General features: G+C 41.3%; 1 protein-coding gene across 7 annotated transcripts in view; it reads right to left on the bottom strand.

Moving 5' to 3' along the window:
• The window catches only part of RGS6 (regulator of G protein signaling 6), a 254356-nt gene extending 233651 nt beyond the window's left edge, over nt 1–20705 (bottom strand). For 2 of the 7 annotated variants that reach the window (XM_072930068.1, XM_030274402.4), the window contains exons 1-3: nt 20564–20690; nt 19619–19771; nt 6866–6970 (exon numbers count right to left, since the gene is read on the bottom strand). In XM_072930068.1, coding sequence (XP_072786169.1) covers nt 6866–6949 — 84 coding nt within the window. In that variant the 5' untranslated portion in view covers nt 6950–6970; nt 19619–19771; nt 20564–20690. Of the gene's footprint in view, nt 1–6865; nt 6971–10327; nt 10499–19618; nt 19772–20172; nt 20295–20563 lie in introns of those variants that run through there. The other 5 variants (XM_030274407.4, XM_072930066.1, XM_072930064.1 and 2 more) reach the window with 3 other exon arrangements.
• Nucleotides 20706–21783: the final 1078 nt, after the last annotated feature.

Genomic DNA, 21783 nt, shown 5'->3' on the forward strand with positions numbered 1-21783 from the left:
CAAGGGATATTTGTTCTTTCTCATGACTTTTAAGCACGTAAATACGTGTCTGCATATATGTGCATGCATTTATATACCTAAAAACACAAACACAAAAACAGTTATTTGAGGCTTTGCCTACATACACATTACACATATTCACCTATCTGTAATTTTGCACACTGCCTACTAATCCAAATCTCTAATCTCAAGTAAATCTTAACTATTACTGCAAGGAAACAACAAACCACAAAGTATCCAAGAGTCCTTCTTCCAGGTGAATGACCTCCATCTGACTCTAAAAACATGTTTCTGCCACTGGTGTGACAGTCTTATTTGTATCTATGCAACAATGCAAGTCAGCTTCCGAAGTCCTCTGGGAACCAGCTGCTTGCAATTTTACACTAATGCCTTCGATCATTAATCATTCATATCATCTAACTGATGCGGAAATCAAACCCGCAGACCCCAGCTTTACCACAGGGCTTCCCGGACAGCTAGAGTCAAGGTCAGTAGCAATGGCTTTGTTCAAGGACACTGACACACGTCAGACTTCATCAGTACAATTTGTTTGCTATTGCATGAACAAAGGGTGTTTGAAGGTATTTAATATATAAATACACACACATATTTAGGAGGTATTTTAGATATTACCTACTCAATGTAATCTGAAGAAGGTATACATACAGCTAGAGAGACTTCTTGGCTCACTGTGTCTCCTTCTCCACTTTTGCAAAATACCATGTCATACATACCTCTTCAAAAACATGCCTACAGCTATGGTATGTAAAGACATATGATGTCCTGGGCCTCACTACTCTCTACAGTGACTTCTCCAGAACTTCACTTTTCTAAGAATTGGGAACCACCCTCTAACACCAAAATTGCTGATATCCATCACAAATTTATCAAAATTTGTGTGCACACCAGTACTAGCTTTTGCTCAGCTAAACACTTGTTTCTAGTCCATGCTGTGCAACCAGGCCATGTTTTCTGAAGACAGGAGATGACAAAAAGAGAAGACTATACCATGACCTAGAAGAGGTCATTATCATTGGCCTTTTACATAATACTGTTGACACCTATGCCTGCCCTGGAAATACTTCTCCAAGACACTCTGGGATTTTGATTTTCATTGCCATTACTCATAACTGGACTATGACTTCCTATGACTTACCACTATACTCTGGACTCTCTGCTGCTCCTACCTGACAGGTTTGTTGAATGCAGCCATTCCCACCTCTGTCCCCCACTGTACAGCCTCTCTCTCTGTAAAACTAGATTTAATGCCCCTACTGTGATTACTATTCCCAGGATTTTGCTGTATGAGGCATGGAAAGGAGAATTAGTGAATGCTACCCCTGTTATAGGAAATGCCAAGAATGAATCCCCTAAATAAAAATCAGCCAGCTCTGTCATAATTACAGCCACAATTTAACCAGGCATTTCTCCCTCTCTATGCAACACCTTATGCAGTCAAAGTTGTTGACACAATAAATCAGCTGAATAGAGAAGCTAGCAAGGTTTCAAGAATAGGCCAGCTTCTGTTTACAAGCAAGGCACGTGAGTATTTGCAGTGATAAATTACCTGAAACCTCCTTGTCAATGTGCAATACAGAAGTGCAGAGTTAAAGGTCCTCCACTGCCTAACCTGTGTGTCAACACATTTTGGTAACACGATTAGGTTTAAATTTACTTTCCAGCAGTAACAATGCTAGTTTGGAGATCATTTATCCAAAATTGTGCCTATTTCAGTTCCTGAAGTCTCAGTACATACTCTCAAATTCAGTCCTTGTTTAATTTTGGCTTACTGCTTTTAGTCTGGAAACAGAGTGAAAAAAAAAAAGTAAAAAGAAATCAGGAAATGTTAAGAGTAAGATGACTTAAAATGCCATAAAGTAATCTCTAATGACAGTACAAAAAATCCTTGAGTAAAATTTGAAGTCTGGAGGTCTGCAATGTTATCAACTCATGCCTTATCATCACCAGTTTACAGTTTTATGTTAAAGAACAAGCTACAAAACAGAAGCAACTATGTGAAAAACTCAGATTTCATGTATAGAAATAAAGTTCAGAAAGCCTTTACATGTAGCAGAATCCTGAAATATAACTAAAGAGAGTCAAATAAAAAGAATGTCAAAAGTATTCAACAGTTAAAATACATTTTAAGCTCTGCTATCTCTCATAAAAACAGCATGAAACCTCAAAGGGGTTAGGAAGCCTCAAAAAAATTATGCAGACTGCTTTCTTTTGATAAAAAGTAAGTTGTATGCATGAAATCCATCTCACTTTAAAATACCTCAGTATTTGCTTTCTTTACAAAAAGTCATCATTTGGACTATACCTTTATGAGGCTCATCTGCTTTTGGTTGATTGGACAGTGTCCTGTTGAGATGGTTTTTTATAGCACAACCTAATAGCAATCAAATTGCAGTCTCTGCAGTTTTCTGGCTAGCTCAAAATACCAGTACTATATTTTTTAATGTGAACAGTTAATTTAACAACAGTCTCTTCCCCCATCCTTCTGTTTCATGGTCCATACATTTTTTGGATGCATAAGCCTGTCTTTACAACTGCTTGTTCTCTCATTTGCTGCCAGGTCTGACAGCAACACTCTTGCTACTTGACATGGCTGAAACACTAGAATTTGCCTGGAGAAAATCTGCAAATGTAAGGCTGCTTTCTTTTTGGTTGCATTTTTTCCCCTCCTCAATTCATATCTCAAATCAGCATTTAAAAAGACATGAAGGCTGCCAAGTACTGAAGGTAGCAAACAACTCAGATTTTGCTGAAAGCATCTTGTGGCAGCTGCAAGTTTGTGTTACATTCCTGAGAGCAGTAATTGCCTTTGGAAATTATATTTTCCTGCTTGTTCAAAAGATTTACCATGAGTAACCATAAAAATTCAAAATTTAACTCGGTAAGTGCCAACATTAGCAAGCAGATATAGAGGATATGTTCGGCAAAAAACAAGCAGAAATGGAAATCTACCATCAAATAATGCAGATCATTTCTTTGACAGTGTACTTTGATATCCTTCAGAACATACATGCTCCACTGGTTCTAAAACTCTCTAAACAGCACAGTTTGCAAACTCTTCCCTGTCATAGGAAATCTCTCTCAGATACAAGTACACCTTGTTATCCAATTTAGGTTTTAATTTCTGTGTTTTCCATCCTTCTTGTTATGTCCCTCAGGTACTCCTCCTTATTGGTATTTTCAGTTCTTATTTAGTCAAGCTCTAAATATTGTGATTTTTTTTTTCACAGTGACATGAAAAATTTCCACCATTCTTTATGTAAGAAAATTTGATTTGCCAAATTATTTTGATAATAGGTCACTTAATATGTCTGGTGTCAGAAGGTGTCCATGAACCATTTGACTTTCAATACTGTCTGCAGACGAGGAATTTGCAGACGTGGATTATTGTAACAATGAGCAAAAGGGTCCGTGAAACACAGTCACCAGCATTTGCAAGAAAGATTAATCAAAGGTGGCTGGATTTCAAGGGAATGTGACCAGCATTTAAAATCAATTTATATTTTTGTTACTATTTGCTAGTAGACGTTCTTCTCCTCTCCTGGCTTTTATTGTGGCTTTTTCCTTCCATGCTGCAGTACCCACACAATGTTCACAGAGTGAAGTGAGGATGGGGATGTAGCTCCCTGCTCCCATGAAAAGTAGGGTAGTGCATTTCAAACAGTCTTTTTAAGCACTGTGTATCTCTCTTCCAGTAATAATTACATCAAAAAATACATCTTCTCCAGATGTGGCCAGATTTAGTGTACTCGCAGAGTACTTAAATGGCAATGCAGTGTCTGCAGCACCCTTACACCTCCATTGGGTACCACTGTGCCACGCAGATAAATAACAGCCCACCCTTCCTGCAGCACCACCTGCAGCCTGTGAGAGCCCAGGGCTCAGCACTGAGATGCACAGAGAGACGAGAGGACACACAATTCCACAAGAGTAGAATGCAGCTTGCTTAATTATAAATGTCTCTCCTATGATAAAAGTACCTGACAGCTAGGTACCCATGACTGCCACTGGAGACCTGGTCAATACAGCTCATGTAGTTGGGCTACAGTTCATCTTAACAAGGGTAAGGTGAGGCAAATCATACCCTAAACACTGATTACTGTAACAAATGCATCTGCACTACTCAATTCATACACAGGTGTCATTCAAAACAGTAGAGCAACATTGAGTATCTTGGATTAAAAAAATAATGTCCCTTACAAATTGATAAATATCAACCCCTGAAAGATTAACACTGAAAGCAGAAGAAAATAAGACTTGTCTCATTGAGACCATCTGCTGTAGCAATCAAAGCAGTTAGAATTCATTTGCTTGCAGGAGTCCATAGAGAATATCGTAAAGTAATTGGAGCCAAAATAAATTAGTTTATTTTGTTCTGCATGGCCAAAACCCATCCCACTTAGTTTTACCTACCTAAAGAAAGAGCCTGTTTCAGGCTTTTCTCCATAAACAAAACAGAGAGAGGTTGCTCCAAAGGAACACTTAACACCACCTAAGATCTGGTTTGTCCTCTAAATGTGTCTACCTTTCATTAGCGACTAAAAGAAAACCAGGCTACAACAAAACTGTTGGCACATGAACTTCAAACAGACCCCAGAGACTCTCAGTAAACCAAGTATTAAAGAAAGTATTAACAATTTGAGGTTCTACTGCAGGGTTTTCTATCCCCAAAACCCTCAAACATGACAGTTATGATAAGCAACAAGACAGTACACACTCAGAGCGGGATTTACTGTGGTTCCCCCGGTAAAGACCACTCTTATTTATTCTTCCTAAGGGGGATCAACAATTGCACCTTGGGATCCCTGCTGTGACAAGTAAACCTTTCCTTCTACTGTGACACAGTACCAACCCTGAACTGTAGGGTATTCTGGCAGATTGTGTTCAATATTTCAGGGAGTCCAGTGCAGTGTTTTTCTCATTCATTACTGGCAATCAAGCCATTTGAAAGCAAATGAGAGATGAAGAGCTAAACATTCATTTGGAGAGAGGAGAGATAATCAAAAGAATAATAGTCCTGTCTCATATTTTGCATATGATTTTTCAACACTAAGGAACATAAAATTGATGTGTAATACATTTAATTAATATCAAACTATTATCAAAATATCAAATAGCACCAACTACTAATATTAGAACCAATACCTAAAATAATGTAAATTACATTTAGAAAGTCAATCATCAATGAAAATTTACTCTGAAAAATAGGTAATATCCACGTTTTTTATTCACAAAGCAACGGAAACACTCAGCAAAAAAAAACTGACAGGCATGTTAGCTTAAAATTGACAATACAGAATACTGCATTACTGCACAAAGCATGGGGCACGCTATTCTAAAAGACAGCTATGTATTTTGACAGGTGTATTATGAAAGGCTGGTATTACTGACATCAGAGGAAAACCAGTAATGAGAGATGAATCAAATAGTATGAGTAGATTCCCCATTAATACCACAGAACTCACAACCTCTATTCTACACGACAATAAGGAAATATTGAAAGGCAAAGAAATGGAGAAATCCTAAAGTAGAAATGCTGTGAGATGAATAGAAAGTGAGGCACACAAATAAAATAATGTTTTCAAGAGCAAGTAAGTAAGTGGATACTCTGTAGAGTCACAGATTGAATGCCCTAATTCTAGATCATGCAAGCAGACTTTTCCTTCACACCCTGTATCTACTTCAGCCTACTGGGGTGTTGGACTTCCCAGCAAACAGGTTGGAAAAAAATAATCTGACTAACCAACTACTGCTACTTCCAAATTAGCAGCCAAAGTGTGTTCATAACACATTCAAAACAAACAAGCCTACACATTACCCAGAAATTTTTACCATGTTAACAATTCCAGATTCCAAACCAAATACACAACAACTAAACCAAAATTATGGATATCAAAAAGTAACACTTTAAACAACTCATGCTCCATACAAAGCCTGAATTATTTTCTCAGCATATGAAAGTCATCAAGATTACAGTCAAGCAAGCAGAAAACATAATCATGTACCTTCAACACATTTCAGTAATTTTACCCAGGATCATACTACACAAGGCAACTTGATCTGAGCTAGCACTATAGCTCTTAACAGAATGGTACCTTATTTAAGCTATGGAAGAAATTTCTGTCAGAACCATACTGCACTTCTGCATACTGCATAAGAAATATTTTGCAGGCTAAATAAAATGTATTTACATTATTTAATTAAACTTCAAAGATACTAAAGATGAAGGATACACCTACCCCAAAATAAAAAAATGCCTTTGCATCTGGGTCAATAGATAGCTTTCCTTCATCTTTTATGCTACCTCCAAAGTACTTCAGAATAAGACATTTTATCATGGTGAAAGAATGCTCTTTAACATCATGCATTGCTGTTGTTTCCCCTTTGTCTAATTCATTTTTCCCTAGCACTTTCCCTAGCTCTTTTTTTTAATTGAAGCAAGGCATGGAAAGTAAGAAAAATGACCTATAAAGAATCAAACTGCTAATTACACAAGAAACACAGTATGAATATAGGACAAAAAGAACCAACAGACTGCTGTATGGAGGCTGCTTTGTGCCTAGTATGATAAAACTTGGAAGATATCTACACTTATTTTAGCCAGCTGAGGCAAACTTGAACAATTACCTAAAGACATATGACAGAAAGTTACAAATTTCAAGTTATTAGCTTGTCATCAGCTTCCAAGCTCTCAAATGGTATAGTTTGAAACACTTCCTTTCCTGAAAACTCCTTCAGCTATGCATCCAAGCAGTCAAATATAACTCTGACTTCAAAAGAGGCATGGGATTCTTTCATTAATCAACCACATAGAAAAGGGATTTTTGCCACAGGTTCAAATCCTTACCTTTCTGTAGACTATCATGTTTGGAGAACTCTCCTCTGGGTCAGCAGTTTCTGCACTACTCGGATCAGTGGGTGCTTGGGCCATGTTTGCCTCTTGTCGCTCAGACTGCAAGGACAAGAGCAAAAGTCAGCATCACTCCAGGCTGCAATGGAGCATAGTAAGGACATGCAACTGCCTCCCAGGCAGACATACAAGGATGCTACAGAGGGAAACACACTCCTGTCTTCACCTCATGCAGGATTTTATCACACTGTGTCAGAATTGACTGGTTTATGGGATAACACCCCAAGAACAAGGACCACCAAGTGACATGCAGCTGTGGTTTGGGTCATCACATACACACATTTCTCCCAAAGTTCTGAAGTTTATCATATGCCCTTATTCAATAGAAGAATATCCAATTTATACCTCATACACTTCCCTTCCTCACTATATAGCACAAACAGCCTTGACTGTTCTAGAAGCTTTGTGGTACCTACAAAGAAAAAGCCAAGGCACCTTGCTGTGAGGCAGAGTGAAACCCCACTATAACGGCAGGAGACTGTAAGGCACACTGACAGTTCTTGCCTGCAGACACTCCAAGCCCCTTCCAGCTCTCCACAACCCCAGAGCAGCAGCCAAGAACCAGGGAAGCATAGCTGCTTGCTCAGAGTAAGCAGCTTCCCTCACCTCTTCTCCTGACACAGCCAGGAAGAGGCAATAGAATATAGGCAGACAACCACAAATAATATTCCTTATCTTCTAGAAGCACAGAACTGGAACTGCTGCCTCATCTCCTCCAGGTCATGCCAGCCTTGAGGCAACAGCATTATTTAAAAAAAAAAAAAAAAAAAAGGGGGCCTGGTGCAGAGTCAAATGCTATATTTTAAGTTTTTCTTCCACCAGCACATTTGACAAGTAACATTTATATTAGAGGCTTCTGTGGAGCTGTGTGGTGACCTTTCCTAACCTAAAAAGTAACATTGCCTTGTACAGACATTGGCATTAAAACTGTCTGACAAGTTCAATTTCTTTAACATTGAAAGTACTGAAATATCCCATCTCAACGTATTTCATTAAAAACTGAGAACAAAAAAAAACCAAAATCTATGCCCACATGAGCATAACCTATGCATTAATTTCTAAAACACAGTTCACCATTAAACTGTCTCCCTTATTTAAGGAAATATTCCTTCCTTTACCTCCTTTCACATTGCCACAGGCAGCAATGTGCCCCAGCATATAATATACATACATAGCATACAATTATATGTTTAATACATTCCTGAGCCATTCTAGGTGTCAGTTATCAGCTCCCAAGGACAAGTCAAGAGCCTAGAATCAGACAAGCTCAGACTATATCCCAGCTCTGTCCATTCTCAGCAGTGAAAATTCCACTCTGGTAACATGGCATCCATCACTAGAGCCAGAAGCAGCTGACATACCCCCTTTAAGAAAACCTAAAAGAAACCAAGCTTAAATAATCTACATCAATCCAGAGTCATTCATCTTTTTCTTCTATACGGTATGCATGCACACACACAAGTGGGCACAAATGCATATGTACATGCATACACCAATTTGGAAATTCAGTAATACAGTTCAAGGTTGAGTTAAACAATATATATATAGATCACCCTTTAAAGGCATGATCAGAACAATTTTATATTTACACTATTACATATACTACAGATACTATTTTGTATTTAAAGAACAAAAATTTCTTTTAACCCTTATTAAACCTCATGTCTTCCTAGAAGCCCAAACACTACACTGTTGTGCCAGGTTGTTAGTTAAACAGGAAATGAATTAAATTTTCTGAGCAAAGTTATTAGATGCAGAAACAATTAAACAGTACAAATTATGAAGGGTAAAGCATTTTGAAATTATAGGACTTGAAATTATTTACACAAATGTTCATTTTCACAATACTTCTTGGTCATGATTTCAAGGCACTAAAGAATTAGGCTCTAGGTTATCATCACTCAGTTGAATGGAGCAGGAACTGGGTTGAGATTTTATGTAACTTTTTGAAAGCAATTACGAAGCAGAGTTGAAAGCATATGTCAAGTCACACAAGTTTCAGCTTCACCTGCAGTATATAAAGACCACATTCACCACTTACATTATGTGAGATTTTATATGCATGCTTTAAAAGACAACAATTACAACTAACTTTCAATTCAGAAATGCTCTTAAAAGAACAAAATGACAATTTCTAACCAAAAAGCCCTCTGCAGTATTGCTTAGCCGTGTTTCACTCATTGCGTTATTCACTCTGAACATCCACATTTACAAATTCTCTTGTTCTTGTTATACTGTCAGCTCACTTGATCTTTTCTTGTACTTCCATATTTTCCCCCACAGCACTTCTTGAAGCTTTTCATCTACTCCAGTACAAGATGATAACATCACGTACAATATGCAGTAGTAGCTGGCCTGCTGTTCACAGTGACATTGAGGGAGCCATTAACTTTGAAGATCTACATAGGCCTAACATGTAGATCTACATAAGGTAATCAATACAAGTGAACCAGTCTGTGGTTGGAAGGCAGAAATTTGAAAAAGTGATTCTCACAAGTGCCCAGCATCTGCTGCTGGATTTCAGTCAGAAAAAGCAGGAGCAGGGCCCCCTTTGCAAGAGTGATGGCAGGATGAACATCTCAGAGAACAAGGCTTGGGACAAGGCAGGACTGAGGTGCAGTGTGAAGCAGAGACAAGTGTGGACACTCCCTCCACACAGCCCAGGCACTGCTGATGTTGCTGTGATGAGCCTTAGCAGACCAAGCCAGAGTCCCTGAGGAGCTGTGAGGACTCTGACCATTGTCCAAGTTTTCTTTCCTTTCCTTTATACCATTTTTAAAAGCACAAAAATGTTTCTCACTCATAATCTACAAGAAAAAGAAAAACTACAGATAAAATAAGACAGTGATATGACATAGTCAACCACAGAATGGTTGGTGTTGGATAAGACCACTGGAGGTCATCTGGTCCAACTTCCTGCTCACATAGGGAGCACATCACTCAGGACTGAGTACAGACAGCTTTTGAGGCACGTTACTCAGGATTAAGTACAGACAGCTTTTATCTCCAGTGAGAGAGACTTTGCACCCTCTGTGGGCAACTGTTCCAGTGCGTGCTCACCCGCACAGTAAGGAAGTTCTTCCTCATGTTCAGGTGGAGCTTCCAATGCATCCGTTTCTGCCCATTGCCTCTTGTCCTATTGCTTTGGCACCCCAGAAAAGAGCCTAGCTCCAACCTCTTGGTACCCTCCCTACAGACACTTAAATACATTGATGGGGTCCTCTCAGTTGTCTCTTCTTGAGGCTGAACAGGCCCTGCTCTCTCAGCCTTTCCTCACAAAAGAGATGCTCCAGTCCCCTCCATCTTCATAGCCCTTTGCTGGACCCACTCCAGGAGCTCCCTGTCTGTCTTGTACTGAGGAGTCTATAACTGGACACAGCACTCCAGATTTGGCCTCACTGGGGCTGAGTAGAGGGGCAGGATCACCTCCATCAGCCTGCTGGCAGTGCTCTTCCTAATGCAGCTCAGGATGCCACTGTCCTTCTTGGTTGGTCACAAGGGCACTGCTGGCTCATGGACGACTTGTCCACCAGGATGTCCATATCCTGCTCCAGAGGATTTGTTTGCCTGCTGCAAACACAATGAGACTGTCCATGGTCAAAGTACCGCTTTTTTTTACCCTACTACTATGTTAACATGCTGCATTTGCAACCTTTAATTAATGTAATGGTATGTAAAAGTCTACCTCTGATTTGCACAGTCCTCTCCTAAGGGAAAAAAAAAAAAAAAAACTACACAATTTTTTCCTCTCTATCAGCCCAGTCTACTCCAGATGCAAGCAGGAAGTCAACCCCAAAACACTACACGGATGAAAACAGAGTTTGCCCTCTGAATCTTTCTCTAAGCACATGTTTGTGATGTATCAGCCAGAAGTGAATCCAGCTTAGCCTTATAAAGAAATTTCAGCCACACTTAGCTAAGAAGAGTGAAAACAAAGATTTTATGTAGTTTGTTCTTTTTTTTTTTTTTAATAAGCTTCTAGCTTAATTAAGACAGCCTCCAGCTAAGAACCTCACCAATTACTATCTGAAGAGCGCTGTCAGCTCCTCCCTCCTCTGGGCAGTTTGCTGTATTATCAAGGCTAACTCATCCCAGCCCAAAGCCACACACCAGCAATCTAAATCCAAATGGATGTCTTCAAAAAAATAAATCGTCTCTAAATTTCAACTTTCATGTTCAAAGCTGCTGTTTTCCCACAGCTGTTTTTCTGACAATAGCCATGCTTGCAGCAATCTGGACTCCTCAGCACCAAAAGTGATAAAAATTGAAAACCATTTGTGCTACCCATTCTCTCACTCTGCCACACACAAGGACAAAATCAGCAGTCTTTAACTTCTTGTTTATGGATAAGATGGCCTATTAAGCCTTTGAAAAATATTACCAAAAATATGCTAAAAAGAGAGGGTACATTCTCCTCTCATGGATTTATTTTTTTCCTTTTTATGTTTTATTTTTTTATTATAGAACACTTCTACTTTTCCCCTAAGAAACATAAGCACACTGGATTATATAGGCAGCTGCTGACAAAATGCACTGAATCACAGTAAGAGTCCTATCTCTCGCTCTTATCTGATCAGGCTCCACACTCTCCCAAAAACCAGAAGCTGCAAAGAGATAAGACTGTCATATGTCATGAAAGGATGAGTGAACTTTAAGGTGGAACAACCAATTGAAAAATAAGCTCTGAAAATCAAGAAAATAATTTTTTTCTAGTTTACCTTTTTAGTTTCTCATACAGAACAGTAATTAGAAAATGTCAAAGAAAACTACCTTTACATTTTAATCCAGCATTTAATCCCTGTGTATGTGTAAATTCAATGAAAGCATCTGAACAGTAAATTAAAAGATTCTCTATAGTGTTCTCAAACACCTTGATTGCTGTCTGAAAAGACCATTGGAAACAAGACTGCTGTAAGAAACCTCTTACAGACAGAAAACCCCATGTGTTTCATAGAAATTAGCACATCTAGAAGGTCTCATGGACTCTGGGGTTTTTACATAATAGAGAAAGAAAGAAGTACATTATCCTGCAAAATTATTTATTGAAAATATCACCTGGATTTAACAAGCCAATACAAGGTCACATTTCGACTTCTATTCTGCATTGCAATAAATAAATTGTAAACTTAATATGCAAAATTTGCAGTGCAAAACATTTCTAGCATATGTGAGATAAGATAGTTTTTTAAAATAGGGGAAAACTGGATCACAGAAAACAGAATCAGCTAAATTAATTCCCATGGAGATATATATCAGGACTGCTCAGCTGAAATATAATTTTGGGTGACAATATGTGAAAATTACCTTAATGCTATGTAATTAATATATTTCAAGGGTAGCTTGCAATTGACACATAGTGTTAATATCAAACCATGAGAGATTTAGTGCTTTAATACACAATCATAGAGTAAATTTCATGTCATTATTACTAGGTCATTTTTTTCTAATTAAGGAAATACAACTAGACTACATGACTTTTCATATGCCTGAGAAATAATATAGCCATATGCCTTGCTGAACTCAGAATTACCTAACAGGAAAAATCTCTACCTGATCTGCTAGAATATTTAGATCAAACAGGACATTATTAAGGTGACAGGAAGGAAGAGACAAAAGGAAAAATCACTTACACTGAATTCAATTAATCTCCATTGATATTAAGTTGATATTTCACATCCATTACATAAGTCTCTCTAAAATTGCACTGGGAAGAAATATTTGTGTTCATGTTCTTTTTCTGGTTAATTATTACTTCATTAAACCAGGACTTGGGCATGCCATGAGAGTTGTGTATACTGGAAGGCAACACACAGCCTATCATTAAGCTGATCCTGTTGACCAAGGTGAATACACTAGCCAGTGAATCCCCAGGCCCTACCTGGGATATCCTCTGCTTTTCAGTGGTGTAGCTCAGTCCAAGCACTGCACAGTTCACCTCTACTCCTCCTTCAGAAGTAAGCCCACATAATTAGTGAAATAACTTTCCAAAGAGGAACTGATACAACACCCATTTGAATGGACCAAAGCCAGGAAGACTGGAGCTGAGATCAAAACTCCACCATCTTCACCAGTTCCTTTCTGGGAAACACTGGAATTACCACATGGCACATCACCACCATGTCCAGCAGGTCAAGACTCTGTAAGTGTGTCCTCCCCTGAGCCTGATGAGGAGGACATAAGGCCTACACACAGGGGGCCACACCATAGACAACCAGTGACAGAGCAAAGGTTTGGCTCCACCCTGGACACCGTGGCACTGCTCCCCTGCAGCAGAGGGGCAGAGAGGGAAGTCTGCTTTCAGTCAGTGACATATAGCTCCCAAAGCACCTAAAAATCCTTCAATCCTTTGTTTTGGACATCAAATTGTAACTGAAGTTACTCTGAAAATAGTTTCCTAGTAGAAGATCATCCCAGACCTTCTGCCCCTCCTTGCAAGTGGTGAGCACTGCAGTACTATCAACAATACTCAGTCTGTTGCATTTTTTAAAAAACAAAGTATAAACACTTCCAGCAGCTGCACTTAATGTTCAATTTTTTGCCAAACAAATTCCTCTTTGTTTGTGGGAAAGCAGTTTAGTTCCCACTGGGAGAATTCAAGGGCTCTAAAGGACCCCATTCCTCCTCTAAGGCACAAGCTCACAGGGAGCTCCATGCTGAAGCACAGGAGCTCAACACTTTTCTCACTCTGTAACTGGCAGGATGAAGGATGGTCAGACATCTAGGCCAGGGAACAAGCCAAGATTTTTTTGCCTCACTCTGACAGAGCAGGAAGAGAGAACCCAGTTCCAGGACACTCCCTTTTTTCTTCTTTTTAGGGAAACCGGGATCTTGATGAAGACTGGAATTTTCCATTTCTACTACTCCTAAAGGTGCAGTGCCCTTCCATAACTAAGTGCTTCTCCTGTGGAAAACTTGCCTCAAAACATCCTACAGGTATGTCTACGTTTCCACACAGTACTAGGGCAGGGAGCAAGTTCTGGGCTTCTGATCACCCACAGTGCTTAATTGCTAGTTTGCTCCCAGGTTCCCTTTTGTAGAGCTCCAAACCTAAGCAGACACAAATTTGGGAACACAGTTCTCCACCATCAGCACTTGCTCTCAAGAGTCAGCATGGATCATCTTACACAAGGTAGGGGTTCCTACCTCATCCATGGTCTTAAACAACTGTCTCTCTGAGACACCTGTGGTAGTGCTCACGCTGTCACTAACAGACAACACTCAGGATGGACAGTTCCAGTTGTTCCATTTGTGTGAGCCACTGGTGATCTGCCTCAGTCACCTGGCAGGTGATCAGACTGCTTCTTGATAAGCCATAGAAGTGGATTACTTTCCTCCCCTTTCCCCAGCTTGCCATACGCTCCATTTTGATTTTATATATTTCTAAATCTGCACATGTTCTTAGCTATTCTAGCATGCTAAAAATACTGTCTGGATCTGGATGTTGCATCCAGGAAGCATAGGGGTGGAAGTCAATATAAAGTAATTTTTGGCATTTAACTTTGACAAGGTCCTGACTTCCCAAGATAACCAGAAGGAAAAATTGAATAGAGATGGATAATAGTGAATATTGACATACAAATTGCTGGTTAACTAGGTAATTTTTTTCCCTTTATGAAATCAATTGTTAAAATGGGCACTTGCATACTAAATTTACTTTTAATGGACCAGAATTATGCTATACCAGGAAGAAACTGCTTCCAATACATGCACTTCTCTTCCAAAGAATTCAGGAAAAAAAAATGCAGCATTCATCGGTAATCAATTTCCTTTCCAATAAAATAATACTGCTGTGAGAGCAAGGCCTCTTGGAGAGGCTCTGAGCCAACATGCTGTTACCAAGGATAGCTACAAAGAATGTGATAGCAAGTATATGCTGAATATTTTACTAAAACAAGTGTCAGTGCTATATAAATTTGGAAATGCAAAGAGATAGCTATAGCTCAGCTTTGAACTTCATTTGTATTTGTGAACCCCAACCACAGCAGTAATTATTCAGCACTATCAGCCTGCAAGGAGCAGCAGTTACAAAGCTGAAGCTGTATTTTGTTGTTCTGCAACAATGCCAAATTATTGGTCAGAATCATTCCCTGTGGAAAATGGCCAACTGTACTGATAATACAGAGCTTAGACTTCTAAGAAGGGTAGACTTCTAATCCATTCTCCAATATAAACCTTCCACTGGATCAGTTAAGGTGTGCTAAGTGCATCCCGTTCTTTGAAGCTGGTCCATCGAATACACCATCTCTGAAAGCGCCTTGCCTTTATGTACCGTAGGAAATACTAATTGCAAGTACAGTAAGCTACTTCTGGGGCATGGGCTGTACTTTGTATTTTACATTGTATCCAGTAAGCTGAAAACAACTGAAGAAAATTGGTTCAAATAGAAAACTGAATGAGAAGATACACACAATAATGGATGCTCTAATACAGACTGATAAGAAAATACTAAAATTAAAAAAAAACACCTAAACAAATAAAACATAGGCCTCAGTGCTTTTAGACTCCAAATTCAGGTTTACTCCACCTAAAATCCCTGTTCCCAAAAGAGGTTGCTGAAGTTCCCTTCAAGCAATCTTATGCAAGTTCATAGAAGCAATCCAGCCCCGCATTGATCAGCAACTGCATAATCTCATTTAAAATACCCCAAAGTGCTGAGAGTTCTTGCTGGTTTTCATTCTCAAGATGATGGAAAATTGCAAGTACCCTTGCAATCAAATAAAATAGGAAATTTGCTACCCAAAAGCACAGGTGTCCTTGAAGATGCGGCACCATGAAATACCCTTGGTACAAATGAACACAACTGGTTGTATCTCACCTACTTCAAGGACATGATGCAATATACTATGATTTCACTGCCCTGCTGTTTATCACAACAGCACACAGTCTTTTCAGATGCAAATTACACACAAATCACTTCAGTAATTGCAGTGTAAGAAGCACTTAAGCCACTCCTGAATTAGCTAGCTCAAGCCTGAACACCACACATCCACACAGTTCAGCAAAGCCTACAAATCCCAGTGCTGTGGTTCATGTAACCTGAACTTCACAATGCTATGTCTGGACTGCTACAAATACCAATATACACTATAAATACTAATATATTTGACTACTGCAACTCTTAGAGTATAATATTCCTATTAAAGACAGTGAGTTTAATTGAGCTAATACATGTCTCTGCCAGATTGCTCTTACACTGGTGAATGCAATCTAAAACTAGTTGCTCATCTGTGACACAAGCCAATAGTATTTTCTTTTACAAAATGATAAATTAAATCACAGTGAAATTAAGTGACTTCCCACATTCACAGAACAAATGACAGAGCAATAAATTGGACATGTAAACCCTGACTTTCAAACCATTACTTAACATCTGCTCAACACACATCCTCATAGCATGGTAAGCCTGTAGGGTGAGGATCTTTAACTACACTGTGAACCTTTCACTGCTGATGCCAGTGCCAGTGCCTAAGAGCACAATGAAAAACATGAAATATTGTCCTTTACCATCAGGACAATGTTTATTGTGTGTAAGTGAAGATTCCTGCAAAAGTGCAGCACTAATTCCTGCTCACTGCCTCATGGTGCCCACCACCCCTGTGCAGGCAAAGGGCAGTACTTGTGCTGCTGAGTCTAGGAGCACACAGCTGTTTCCAGCGCGACAATGCAGATCTCCTGGGATGTCAGAGTGTCAAAACCTTATTGCTCACTGAAATTTTAATCTTCTTCTCTTTCCTTCTCTCCACATTCTTTGCCACCCGCTGCAGAGATGCTAAAAAATAGTATGAGATCTGATGCAACATAAGTGGGTAGCAGCAGTCTCTCTTGACTCCACAATCTTTCTAGAGCTTGGCAACCAACAAGAAAAACACTCTTTCTTTCTCCTCTTCATAGATAGAGCACAACAACAGAAATTAGCTCATTCCTCAGTCACCACAATATGCTAGAAACACTAACTAAAATAATGAAAATGCCTTTTCATGGTAAAACTTATATAGAGTAAGTAAATGCTGTGGATATACTAACTACATCCAGTATAAACTTTAAATGTCACTGTTGAGGGAAAGTTGCAATCAAATCATTTAGAATTCTCCATGATACATCTATTGTTATCTTTTCAAAGATATAAAGATACACCAAATTTTTCAAAGTACTCTAGCCACCTCTAAACACCCATAAATCCACCATGATCAAAATGCAAGCATTACTCTCACAGTCACCAGACAGAAAGTTAAAAGAATGGCAAGTTAAATAATGGAGACATAAATTGCAGGAAAAAAATAGCTTTAGAGATATAGGAACATAATAATTCAGTTCAGAATACTAAGACTTGCAACTATATTCAAAGATATATATATATATATATATATATATATATATATATATGTTCAAAGATGCAAAGAGGAAATTTTGTAGCCTGAGGAAGTCAGATGTGTAACTCCACAATAACAAAGTGACTGACCAGATGTTTCTGAAAACAACCATCATCATCACCTACAGTTTCTGAAATGTGCTCGGCCAGCACAGCTCTGGTCAGCTTGTCTCATGCAGACTAAACTGCAAACGAACAGGGTTAAATGTACTATTACACCTTCAGTAATAGCACAGGGTCACCATGCTGCTTGGTAACTTCACAAGGCAGAGTGCTATCTTACACCACACTGGGGACAGCAGTTCAAATTCTAACATGAAGAAACACCCTTCCAAATCGTCAACATCATTTTCTTATTCTACCCAAGTTTTCTTTCTAATTACAATGCCGTGGTGTGAATTGACATAAATAATAACGCAACCATTAAGATGTTGAAAAGAGTGTCAGGCAGAAACAGGAACACTTCAGTTCTGACAATTAAGTGCAATATTTGTTACCTGAAATAGCCCAGGGCCGCTCAGTGAAGGGGACCTGTTTGTTTTTACAATATCTCCTCTAAAGACCCAAGGTGTGCTTCCAGAAACTGAAGCTCTAGTAATGAGCACAAACAACAAAATAACCCATCATAAGGGCAACCTGTACTCTTGTAACACTGGGCATGGGAAGAGCAGTTTGCCTCTGTTCTGCTGCTACTGTATAACTGGAGTGTTTGATTTAGATATCAAAGGTATCCCCAGCCAAAGCCCCTGCATTAATTGCCCCTTGTTCTTGAAAAGCTGAAGACTCATATCACTACTAAGGAAAGAGAAAAATCATCACCCCACAACACCCTTGTATGTCTGTTACAAAGCCTGAGTCACGGCACTGCAAGATCCCGAAGTTTCACCCACAGACTAACATAGTATCCCAAAGCACCATGTTAAAACAACACACTGCAGCTATTTTCTCCTCCTGCTACTCCACATATATTAGCTTCTTCTCTTCCCTGCCATCTGTTAGTTTGCTGCAGTCTGCTGGGACAGGACTGCCCTCTTCTTTTCTCCCCTTCTTCCCTGCTCGAATGGACGAGGACAACAAAGCCTAGCGTTTCCTGTCCATACATTCAGCTTTCCTCAGCTGCCTCAGAAGCATTACCAAATGCAGAGTTATTGCCACAAATGCAAAGTGTTCTGCTCACCTCTGTCGTACCAGTGTGCACGCCAGAACTACATGCTAGACACTGAAACACCTTGTAAGTAGTTGGCAAGGAGGTAACGGCTGCTTTAAGAGGACACACCTTCTCATCTTATCCGTGGGCAGCATTGATTAAAACAGGTATTTGTACTACCTGCACCACAGGAACTGTCAGAGAGAAACCAAGGTAAGCAGCATTGACAATTTCTCCATGTAGCAATCTGCTGCAACTTTTCTTAGAAGGGAAGGGTAAGCAAGGGGAAAAAAACACAAAAACAAAACAGAAAAATAAGGTGAACAGCAATCTTTTATTACCATAAACCTCAGTATAAGATGTGTAGCAAATCACTGTTTTTCCCCTTTAATACCATTCAGAATGGAAAAAAGAAGGGCTATCTAATCCATCACACTTGTAGCCAGTTAGGAAGGAAATTGGAATGGCTGTCATCAATTGTTCTATCAGACAGGTCATTAGAAAAAGGAACAGCTCATCTAAAAATAAAGTCAATATTGGCAGAGTCTAAACAGCTTCTTTAGCATTTCACACACACATTCAAGCAATGAACACTATTATTCTGTGCTTGTAACAATATGCCCCCAAGCCAATAACTGCTCTTCAACATCTGACCTCTTTTTAAAGCAAATTCACAAGGAAGTATAGTGAAAGTGCTCCAAATCATCTGGTGAGAAAGTATTATAGATCATAACCCGACAGTAAACAATTCCTATCTGGTCTGCAAGATCAGAATAATTCAGGCATTACAAAAAAAAAAAAAAAAAAAGAAAAAAAGATAGCAAATATACTTCTACTCAAAAATAAAAATAAATCCCACACTAATAGCTTACAAGCTATTAGTCTTTCCTCCAGAAACAAAGAGGAAAAGTAGCTTTCTTTGGAGTGGGAAACCACTAATATCTGCTGCAACACACCAACACAAAGGTGAGTTTTACAGTATGAATTTATTGATCAAAGACAGATTTTCCTGCTTTCCAATCCCTATACACTGGCAGTCAGCAAATAAAATTCAATCAAAGGCAAATTATGCATATCTTTGATTTCAGGGAAGCATCATGTAGCACACAGGCTACAACTGGGATGCAGTTCTGCCAAGTCCCTTACAGGTCAGCTGAAGGAAGCCCCCACTTACCTAGGCCGCCCCAGAGAGGGCAGCGCCGGTGCAGACGGGACGCCAAGCTCGGAGCTACAGGCGTAGTCAGCTCCTCGGAGCAGCAGCCTCGGCTGCTATTACGTCTGCAGCGTACAAGCGGCAGCGTGCCGTTATTTATACAAAAATCAGCATCTTCCTCAGGAAAAAAAAAAACACTTGAAGCTTCTTACTGGCCCTGCAACACACTCCTATACTTATGCCATCACATCTAGTGGCTAAGAAGATGCTTTCAGTGTCACAGGAGATTAAGATTCTGGGAGGAGAGTGCCTGGCAGCTTTACTCTCACTCACCAATCTGCCTTCACGCAAACGCACTTTGTCGGCGGATGGAAGTGTATTATTGCAATACGCTACCGAAGCGAAACAATTTCCAAGTTTTCCCACAGGGCACCAGCTCCCCCTTCAAGCTGTACCCCAGCGCGTGCTCCCCCTCGTCCTTCCCCGAAAAGAAGGTTTTGTGCTGCGGTTCCTGGGCAGCACAACTTGTCCCGTGTCCCCACCGAGCTCCGGTTCCGCCTGCGCTGCCCTCATACCTGCCGGGACACCGCGTCCCCTGAGCCGCGCCCCGCGGGGCGTGGGCACCCCCGCACCGGCCGGACAGCGCCCGCGCACCTCCTGCGCCGGGACCCGAGCCCGGGTCCCCTTCCTGGGGACCCCGCGGGAGGGCGAACCGCAGCCGCGGTGCTCTCGGGGGTGCGCACGGCCGGGGCCCGGCCCGGGCTCCCCTCGGCCGGGCACCGCAGACAGAGACACACACGCAGAACACACGCCTTGCACCTGTCCGCTACTACCGACCGAGAGCGAACTCCCACCCCGGGGCTCGGGGATCCCGCTGCCAGTGCACAGCCGAGTGACAGACACTCGCCACACAGATGCGGATAAGCAGGAAAAAGACGGCGAGAGAGAGCAGCCCACTTCCATTACCTTAGCAATCGCGTCGCCGCCGTCCCCTGACGCCCCTTCGACTCTCCTCAGAGACGTGGAAGCGCCCGCAGCATGGCGTGAGCCTGCGGGCGGGGCCGGCGGTCAGCCCGGGGCTCCTCTGGGCGCCTCTTCCAAAAACCTCCCGTTCTCCTCAGCGCCCCTCAGGCTGCGGCGAGGGCGGCGGCCGGGGCGAATCTGCCGCGCCCAGAGCGCCGCGGGCACCCCGCGCCCCGCCCGGCCCCTGCCGCCCCCCGACCCTCCGCCGAGCCCGCGCCGGGCGGGCGGACGGGGGCGGGGACGGCCCCGGCCCCAGCCCCGGCCCCACCGCCGCAGCGCCCGCTGCGGGCGGCCCGGGCGCGCCGCCCTCGCCCGGCCCCGCCGCCGCTTTCCCCCGGTGCCGAGCCGGCTGCCCTTTGGCGGTGACGCGGGGGAACTTCAGCTCCCGTGTCCCGCCACCCCGGCCGCTCCTGGGGCACTCGGCGCAGCCCCGAAGAAAGGCATGGAGCCGAAGGCAATCCTTGTATCTCTCTTGCAGTCTTGTTTATGTATCGAGCCTCACAATTAAAGTGTTTGGCAAAAGTCCTCCATCTGAAACCGCGAAAGCCTCATCTCTTGGTCACCTTCCTCCAACAGCCAGGATTCCCTAAATAACATCTGGGCTCTGCACACCATCATCGATCTTAACAGGCACCACAACTCTAAGGAAACAGCTTGGAGACCCAGCTCTTTTACACAGACCTGTCCCATGATCAAAAGACATTGCTATTGGCTAGGATGAGTTTCCACACATCAACTTCGTGGGCAAAGTAGCTTGCATACCTCTTAGGGCTATTATCCATCCATTTCTCTATTGGATGAGATTTTTATTCCTTTTTTCCAGATGGCAAGTTAAGCCCACCTTGCCCCAAACTGACCCTCAGGTCTAAGAGCCCTGTGCTGGGATGCACTGGGGCAGACCATTGACAGGAGACAGCCACGCCCATCTCCCTGACAAAGTTTGTGAATTTCCAAGGTTTAGTTCCCACACACCAGACTCGTTATTGCTGTTGAAACTTTTTCACAATGAGGCTGTCAGCTGCACAGAGGAAAGGCTCCTTTACCCAGCCGTGTAACCTGCCTTAAAAGCCCTTGTGTGGTGTTTCTGTTCCCTCCATTTCCTAACATCCTGGATCTTACCAAAATCAAGCTTATATTTCATGAGCCTGCTGACTGACACCAGA

This window comes from Taeniopygia guttata, chromosome 5 (genome assembly GCF_048771995.1).
Source record: "Taeniopygia guttata chromosome 5, bTaeGut7.mat, whole genome shotgun sequence".
NCBI classification, from domain to species: domain Eukaryota; kingdom Metazoa; phylum Chordata; class Aves; order Passeriformes; family Estrildidae; genus Taeniopygia; species Taeniopygia guttata.